Genomic DNA, 9,475 nt, shown 5'->3' with positions numbered 1-9,475 from the left:
GGGGGGTAGGTGGGGGTGTGTGTGTACTCTGTGCTGTCTGCTTTGATGTTCAGCAGTAATAGAAAGTGGGGTTTCACCTGCCGGCTCCTCAGATTCTGCTCGGCAGGTTTTTTATATATTTGACTGACAGAAACAAATGACGACGGCGTTCCTCCTCAAACACCGAGCGTCGCCCGCTGGGTTCTCAGCCGTGCGCGGTGGCAGAGGGGGAGTTTGTCGGAGCTCCCCCGGTGGAACATCACACACTTTGTTGAAGAACCAAATAGGTTGTCATCCTTATTTAATGTGTGTGCCAGATCCGGGGGCAGTTCAGGGGCAGTTGGACCAGCGCCTGGTTGAACTTTAACTGCGGGACGATTAAACTGCGACTGCTGAGCTAACAGCTCCGAGGACCACGGCACCAGTTTGTAAATCTGAAGAAGGAGAAAAAAACCCAGATTTTTCACTTCCAGATTCTGAGAACGATTACTCAGAGAGAAGGCCTGTGGTGTAGCACAGCGCTAACTGTAGCGTTAGCCAGGTCAAATGAGTGAACTTGGTGGATCTGAGTCATCGTCAGCTACAAACGTGGGTTTCACGGAGGGGGAGAAAAAGTTTCACGCTTAAGAAAATATTTTGTATTTTTGCAAAGGCTACTACAGTCGGTGTAGCGGTGACACAGAGAGCAGAATCCTATCCCAACAACTGACCCTAGAGGGCAGGGTTTCGACGCAGACTCACAGGTTTCTTATATCGACATCACATTTGAAAATTAGCCGATTTAGTTGAACAACAAAAATGTACCTGCCTTGCCAAGAATCTTGCGATACGATACATATTACGATACAGGGTATCGTATTGGGAACATTCACCGATACGGTATATTGCGACGATATATTGAGTTATTTTTCAACAATGTTACTGTAGTCAAAGTGTCATCGTAGTAAAGAAAATGAACCGACACCAGGAATATTGGACTTGAAATTGGTGATAAAAAATCAATTACTGATGGAGGAGATTGATACGGGATCAGGAGAGGAGATATTGCGATATTTCAGCGTATCGATATTTTCCTACACCCCTAGTGGACATCATCATAATTACTGATTTAGAGTAGGATGTAAGAAAAAAATTAAATGAAAAAACGTTTGTAAATGGTGGCGCTTTGGCCCAGAGGTCAGTGTCTCTGTCATTGGTGTGGAACCCCAGGGTTCACCTCCTGGGCAAGTTCGAATCGGGGCAGTTGGTACCTTCCAGTGGACTCACCACCTGCAGGAAGGTTCAGGGGGGGTTGGTACGGTGCAGTGTGAAGTAGAATATAAGAAAAAAAATTCAATGAAAAAACTTTTGTAAATGGCTAGTTTTACGTAGCATCATTAGCATTGCACTGTGGGACAGTTACCAGAGACAACGGTAGGGTGAAAACAGCATCATCTGTGGACGGGAGCAGGACTGATTAGAAGCCCACTCCGTCTCCGGGGGGTCTTTAGTTCAAGGCCCACCTGTGATTTGTGATTCACGGCAGAGTCGCAGCGCTGCAGCGCCTGCTATCGATTCAGTAGTGGGACTCGTCCACTCGGTGGACTGGGCTTTGTGTATTCACACTTTAGTGATTTTTATTTTTCCTTTTTGTGCCCACAGTGACAGGCCATCGATTAGGAGCGGGGAGTTATCTCCCACCGAGATGCTGTGAGGATAGGCCGGGTAATAAGGGCATTAAACACGTCTGACTGGCCCTAAATAAAAGCTTTGTGTTTGCTTTGTTTTATGAAGACGGTGAAGAACACGTCATCCCCCGTTTGGATGAAGAACAGAAAAAGGCAGCAAAGTTCTCCAAATGGTTTCAGGAACGTCTGCGTTCTGCTGCTCCTCTCATGTCGTGCCATGAATACAAAACACCACAATTTCCTGTTCAGAGCAGTTTCTGCTAAATGTGTTTAAAAAAAAAAAAAAAAACCTCGTCTAACGTTGTGATTTATTCCTTCGTTTTCTTCCGTGTATTACTTTTCAAGGATGAACGTTGTGATTTATTTCTTTCGTCTTCTTCCGTGTATTACTTTTCAAGGATGCAATTCAAGATAATATTTTCAGAATTAGGCTTAATTAAAAAAACAGATTTTCTTCCCAAGGCTGCAGTAGTACTGAAGATTGTATCTGAAGTACTTTCTGACAGAACTTTCTGCAGACCACCAGGCTAAGATACGAGGGACGAATATGAACGTACTCTGATAATGCGAGGAATCGCAGCATAATTACGCGATTAGCTGCGATTAAATTTGAATTGAATTGTTGTCCGGCTCCAGTTCCTTCTTCAGTTTGTTGAACTAACTTTATCAGACAAAACAAGATGGAGAAAAAAAAAAAAACAGGAACCAAAGAGTTCCACCGGGGTTCGGAGCTGAGTCACCACCATGACATGTGACGGCAGAAGAAGCTCTGAGGTCAGAGGTCGTGCCCTCTCTGTTTGGTGTCAAGGCGACCAGTGACGGCCTGAAGAACCGATCCACGGGACATGGACTGGAGAACTGTTTGCTGTGACACTGTGACACCAAACAGTTCTCCTGGTGATTACCCAGGATTCAAACTTCCTCTTCCTGTCAAACGCCGACAGTCACAGCTAGTTAAAGCACCGAAAATCATAAATACACGTAGTACTGTATTTTCCAGGGTAGTACTTATTTGGACAGTACACAGTTCCTTGTGCCACTCAGTCAGGGGGAAAAAAAGACGGAGCAGGCGCCAGAAATTTCCAACCTCTTGGGGGCGCCATACAGCATATCAAAATATGAAAAGCTTAGACGACACTTATAAACAGGTGTGAGTTAGCGCCGATCGTGCGTTTGATCGTCCGATTCCGATCATCTCTAGTCCTGGACTATCGGGAAAATAAAGTCAGGTTTTATATAAAAAAATAAAAATCCGATGCTAACACATATACGAACATATAAACGTCAAAGTTCCAGCAGACTTACGGAGGGCGTGCCACTCGTCCTGCCTTATCGTCTTGGTGATGTTGTACGACAGGTTTTTGGGTATCGTAGCTGAGGAGTAGTGGTACTTGATGTAGGAACACCTGGTGATGGAATCTGGAAGGACAGAAAAAAAGAAGTTCGTGAAAAAACATCCCAGACTCTGATCCTCAGCTGGTGGCGCTGCAGTCATGTGATGAAGTACCCAGACAGAACTAGAACCGATGATCGTCCCCCGAAACAATGGAAAAATCCATTAGGGTTCCATTGTTTCAAGGTTAAAGGAACATTCCCAACATTATAATCGGTAACTCTGACATAACAGCTGTCGGAGAAACAGGAGCTGCTAAACCATCAGTCATCACGATCATACCGTGTGTGTGTGTGTGTGTGTGTGTGTGTGTACACACAAATGTGTAAAGTGAGTCCCCAAGGGGTGGGGCGGGGGCACTGCAGACAACCTTCCCTGGAGTAACTTTTTTTAGTAGAAAATAAATTCATTTTTAACAGGTTATATAAAGAGCAGGTCAAACGATGAGCTCGGTGTCGGACTATTTTCAAACGGAGGTCAGCGACCTTTGACCTTTTATTCCTGACGACCTCTCAAAATGCTTTACACTACAGTTCTGCCAGCCGTGCATTTACAAACTGCTGACCTCGGCTCGCTGCCACGTATCGAGCCTGATGTTGGAGGTCGGGTCAGGACGAAGGTTTGGACTCAGAAAAAAAAAACTTCCTGAACCCACGTGGAAGGTATTTGGACTCAGTATCAGGAATACTTTGTTGATTTTTACTGATTTAGTATTTATTGAATTTATTTATTTATTTAGTATTTTATTTTTAAGTTTTATTTATAAGTTTTTGAATTTGACTGATGTTTTAATTTGAAATTCTCTCCCAATTACAAACCCATCTTTATGTCAAGGTGTTTTTCAAAATAAAAGTCTTATTCTTATTTTACTGGCACCATCTCACCATAATATCTGGAGTTAACGATAGATGACTTTCACGTATATGAGTCTAGTCGTATCAAAGGTCACGCCAGAGGTCGCTGACCTCTGACATCTGATATCCAACACACACGCCTGAAGAAATACTTCTAAAAACGGAGAGAAAATGTTTATTTTTCATTGGTCTGAGATTGTGAGATGTTTGTTATTTTTCATTGGTCTGAGATTGTGAGTGTGTGTGCGTGTGTGTGTGTGTGTCTGCTGGGTCTCATGCTGTGGATCCAATTTTCTGGTTGGTGGACAGAGACGTCAGCGCTGCCTCTCGACACCATTACATTAAACTACACGTCTGCTCTAATTGTTTCTGGCGAGCCGGCGTGCGCCGCTGGAAATTCCATTATTGTAGTACCAGTACACCGAAAGTACACAAGCAGAGACAAAGAGGCTCACGTTCAGTACAACCAACTGCACTGGCAACAGATAAACAACACGACCGATCAATTAAACAGCCACGTAAACCAGAAGCTCAACTTCCAGCATGTTGCTTCGTCCTGACCCCTGAACCACGGCTTTAGACCACCTGACTTTAACTGATGGGCCTGTATCTTTGAGGCCTGTTTTGTAATTTTGATTATTTCTTTTTTTTCATTTTGATAGTCTTAGTCAATCATCCAGTAGCCTTCCCTCTATCGCCCCCTGCCTGTGACGTCATAAAGCAGCGCTGAAGAATCACGGATGTTCGTGTGTGACTAATGTTAACAGCGATCGCTCAGGTCGATCCCTAACGTGCGGCGCTGCCGTCTTGTGAACAGCGTTTGTTCTGCCAGCGTCGTTGGCGTCGACATCTCGTGCGGAGGATTCATGGGGCGGATATGGATTTTCTTTCCGTTAAAAAATGAGCCTCTTACAACGGGAGGGATTTCAAATAGGCCAATAAAAGTGATGACCCTGGACAAGGGCCGCTCCGAGCCAAGCTGCTCATTTGAACACGGCTATTACTGAGTCCACGAGAGGCTGAAGTCGGATTTATCTGCAATGAAGGTTTCAGGTTTATTCGTTTTGTTTATTTTTCCTCTGCTGCTGCAGTGAGGAGCAGAGATGCTGCACGATAATTACTCAATCAGGGACGGAGAGTAATTAGTGCTCATTCTCATAAAGGTTTATATTGGAGTAATCAATACTGCTCAGCAATCTGGTCCACAGGAACCAGCAGACTGTTAATGTTCTGATGGAGATGTGTTTCAGTTCAGAGTGAGTGAGTGGGGAATGACAAGTGGTCACAGTCCATTAGGTCCAGAGGTGGAGAAGAAGTAATGAAAGAAAAATCAAACCAAAACAAATCCAACTTCATCTGCACGGTGGCTGAACACCAACCGATCCCCAAAGCTCTAAACTCCATGTGGGCCAACGGTGTGACGTGAAAATGACTAGTCATTATTTTCTAGTACTGACCTTTATTTGTCATTAGTTTTACGATGAGAAACAATTGGACGATTACAAAACAATTTTTTTTTCATGTAGTTCTCCCTTCACTGTTATCACGGAGACCAGAAATAATATTGGAATAAGCGGACCAGACATAAACGGACCAGAAATAAATGGACCAGAAACTCCTTATGAATCTGATCTTTCCTTTCTGACCAGCAGGGGTCTACGTTTGGGGTTTAAAGACCAAAAAGACAGAGAGAAACAGCAGCGTCTCATCAGCAAAAAAGTGAACTTCGTTCGCTGTCATCAATTCTATAGAACAACATACTAGCAGTACTTAGTGTGTACTGTATTTTTATTTTGGTAATTTACTGTTAGAGATGATGATGATGATGATGATGAAGATACTCGGCCGTCCGTTCGTCTCTAACCCTTCAGTTAAAAACATCCTGTGAATGACAAACATTCGACCACAACCTCCTGCATTTGCATTTTGATGATCAGACGCTTCCTCGTTTCATAGGCGTCCATTGTGGGGCGCCACCGCGTGCAGAACAAGTTCTTTCTGGGACGCCATGTAAAAGTCACCTTCACGTCTTCTGCTGAATGAGTAAGCAGGAAGTTTGACAAAGGCCACAGACTCCTATATCAGAGGGGACACTTCCTGTCTTTTTATCGGTGAATTCACAGCCCGCACTTATCACCGAGCACCCACCAGGAATGTCACGGAGTGGGAGGTCGTTCATCACGGAACAAAGACCGGAGTTCTTCATTACTCTGGATGTTTTATGACAACAAAAAAGACGCCCCCAAAGTCCAATATTTACAGATTTTTACTTTTTCTTTAATGGAAAAGTCGACTCTTTCTTGATTCAAAAAATGTGCCGTGTCACCATCATATAAACCAGAGGGAGGGCGGTGTGGGCCGGGGGGGCAGTTAACTTTTCATAGTGGTCGCTAAAGGCCTGAAGCAGAAATAATTTCTGCTCAATATAAAATGAATCCCATGGTAAAATGTAGTACAGCATATGATGTGATTTTGCTAGTGGTTGCTAGCCCTTTAGCATCACAGGGGGGGCGGGGGGGTGGGGGGTCTGCAGGAAACATTTACTGGAGCATGCCGTATGAAACCTAGGTGAACTGAGAGACCCTTCCCGCTGCTCCACCGACCCCCCCTCCCCCCACGGCCTCTCACACAGCGTGCTGGGTGTCAGATAGCACAGCTCCATCTATCTGTATGTGTGTGCTGTGCCAAGAAGAGGATCTGTCAATATCTGTCTGACAAAAGATGATGGCATATGGGCCAGAAGGAGACAACGGGTAAGTGATTTCAGTATCGATCAGGTCGTCTTTCCAGATTAATCATCTGCTCAACGGCTGCAAGAAAAAAAAAAGGAAAAAAAAAACTGCGATCCATCACGGCTTTGTTCATAGAAACACTTACATCCTAAAGAGAAAGAAAAAAAATGCTGTAGTGAACAATTTTTTGTTGACTTTTGATGTAGACGTTTGTCGTTGAGCTTTGTCTGATTGATGTAGCGTTAGCTTCGTCCCAAGTCGCGGTCGATTCCCACAGTTTTGATTCCATCGTAGTTTTATCACTGCCACATCAGGAAGTCCGGTAAAAATCACAACAACTGAAGTGAAACTTAATGCCAACAGATACAGAGAGTTGACACGGATCCGCAAACAAAGTCTGCGTCTAAACGGAGCCGTGAAATACGACTGCGGTCCCTGTAGTACATATTCCAGACCTGTGTGTGGCGCTGTGTTGAGCACGCTCTAACATACTGTAGTCATGATGTTCAATTCATGTTGTAATAAAAGGGGTTAAACGTTTTCAGGAGCCGGGATTAAAACGTTAGAAAGTTCAGCGTGAGTTGAAAAAAACGAAATAAAGTTTTTAAAAAAGCACCGAGGCATAATCCGTCACTAGGACATTACGATAGTAATACCGGAAGAATTAGCAATTTACCGGAAGTTCGGAAAACCGGGAAAGAACCCGCCGAGCTTCTGTGTGTGTGTTAGCTTGCAAACTGTAGCACACCAATTAGCCGAATTGGCTTCTTCAGACACGAGCAGAAGGAACACGGTTTCCGCCGTTGTTGTTATTGTGGTGCGTCAGACGAACGCACACAAATTAGCGCTACCGCTCCGAGAGGCGCAGCCGTAGTAGAAGATAGTGAAGCAACAGGAAGTAGGAGAAGAAGAAGAAAATAGCAGAGAACGTTTGCGGATGTAGAGAAAGAAGGTGAGAATAAAGATGTCGGTGAACTTTTCAATTCTTTTTTTCGTCTAATCCAAACACTAAGAACAAAAATAAACATTTGCTCGTTACTCTTTTAAAGTGCGTTTCCTGTTTTGTATTCGTGCCCCCGGTTATCTAGTCTGCCTGGTTAAAATATTTATGAAGAGATAAAAATAAATATAAAAAGCCGTTTGTCACCAGAGTAAATATGTTTTTATGGCTGTGGGTGATTTATTTGAACTTAACACAATACAGATAATAAGATGTGAACACTGTGATATGAATGAGTTACAGTAACAGCTACAACAACGTATATGTAACAGTCACGTGGTTACTGTACACACACACACACACACACACCACTGGGATGTAGTCCATGTTGTGAATGGGAATTAATCCCAAACCCACTTGTTTTTGGCGAAATTCACACTGGTTTAAAACTAACTTGATTGGTGTTTTTGGCCAACCTTTAAGTTATTATTACCTTACTATTTTTTAGCTTTTTTTGTTTTGTTTTTTTGCCAATTTCAAACTTTTTATGACTCGAATCCCAGTGGCTATTAGCTAAATTTATAGTTGTGTTTGGCTAACTTCCCTTTGTTTTCGCTAACTTTGTTCTTGGCTTTAGTTCACACTGGTTACGAGCCAATTCTATTGTTGTTTTTGGCTAAGTTTATATATATATATATTGGCTGACTTGATATTTTGTTGTTGGCTCAAATCCCACTGGTTATTAGCTAACTATATAGTTGTTGTTTTTGCTAACTATATAGTTTTTTTTATGGTCCTCATCAAACTTTTTTAGCTAACTTTATCGCTGTTTCTGTCCTACTTTAAAACGAACCGACATGGAGAAGAGGATGTATCAAAGCTGAAGAGAGCGCTCTGAGACCAGAGGTTAGTCACAAGAACTACTTCACTCAGCTCTGGGACTTGAACATATCACGTCCTACTGCTCTTCCAAATGGACATGTAACTCCTTTGGACTAAATTGCTCACCAGAGTTCTGAGAATTCCCAAAGTCAGACACCATTTTTTAATGACTAAGTGGAAGTGATGTCACTGAAAGAGTTGATCCGCGTGAGTGTGTGAGAACTTCTCCTCCAGGGGGAGTGAATCAGATCTACTTGTTATTTTTGGACCATGAATGAGTCTGAACAGCTGGACTGTGGACGGAAACTCAGAGTCTAATTTTCTCCACCGAGTCACCGTGTGACTTGACCTTTGGGGAAGACTTCGTTCCCAAATCTGTAGATGTGGGATTGAGGGGGAGGTTATAGTCAAAGGATGTTTGACTGAGGATTTGTCAGGGACCAGGTCGCTGGTCCAACCGTGGTCACTCCAACAGGGAGGCGTCTCTGAACCAATCAGACTGGTTGGCTCGTCTGTTTCCTCGCAATTACGACAATATGACAATAATTAATGTAGAATTTATTTCTTGGATTAGAATAACACCGTTTAAAAACATGTCTGTGTTTTAATGAAAACTCAACGTCTTCTTTCTTTGGCTGCAGGACCTGGAGGCTCGAGGACTCCCTGCCATATGGAAGGTCCTGCTACAGTTCAAGCTCTACGTGACCTCGTTTGTTTTTTTTGTTTTGTTTTAACCCACTTTGTCTCCCCCTCTGGCCCCTCCTCCCTGCTCCAACAGCTACATCCATGGGATTAGAACAGAGAGGCTTCACAGCTGAGCTGATCCACACAGGGAGAACCAGATGTGGACCAGAGGCTGGACCAGAGGCGGGACCAGAGGTCGGAGAGGGTCAGTGGGCCTCGCTATCATTGATTGTTCTGAGACTGTGAGTGAAGTAGGCACTGATGTGATATTTTCGTGGGGGGAGGGTGTGTTCTCCCATTTCTGGCTTCTTTTCCCCTCCAAATGTGACCCCCCCCCCCCCCCA

At 43.7% G+C, this 9,475-nt stretch overlaps 1 protein-coding gene and 1 long non-coding RNA gene across 4 annotated transcripts in view; one reads left to right on the top strand and one right to left on the bottom strand.

Moving 5' to 3' along the window:
* Positions 1-9,475, bottom strand: part of tmem178bb (transmembrane protein 178Bb) — a 56,394-nt gene that overhangs the window by 22,225 nt on the left and 24,694 nt on the right. Inside the window, exon 2 of the mRNA XM_008316011.3 lies at positions 2,952-3,065. Coding sequence (XP_008314233.1) covers positions 2,952-3,065 — 114 coding nt within the window. The remainder of the gene's footprint in view (positions 1-2,951; positions 3,066-9,475) is intronic.
* The window catches only part of LOC103383018 (uncharacterized), a 27,220-nt gene continuing 24,286 nt past the window's right edge, over positions 6,542-9,475 (top strand). The window contains exons 1-2 of one of the 3 annotated variants that reach the window (XR_003050339.1): positions 6,542-7,577; positions 9,089-9,373. This is a non-coding gene — a long non-coding RNA (uncharacterized LOC103383018). The other 2 variants (XR_003050340.1, XR_521978.3) reach the window with 2 other exon arrangements.

This window comes from Cynoglossus semilaevis, chromosome 8, assembly GCF_000523025.1.
Source record: "Cynoglossus semilaevis isolate Cse_v1.0 chromosome 8, Cse_v1.0, whole genome shotgun sequence".
In the NCBI taxonomy this organism is placed as follows: Eukaryota; Metazoa; Chordata; class Actinopteri; order Pleuronectiformes; family Cynoglossidae; genus Cynoglossus; species Cynoglossus semilaevis.
The sequence above is the reverse complement of the archived record's forward strand: the minus strand, read 5'-3'. Positions and strand labels throughout refer to the sequence as shown.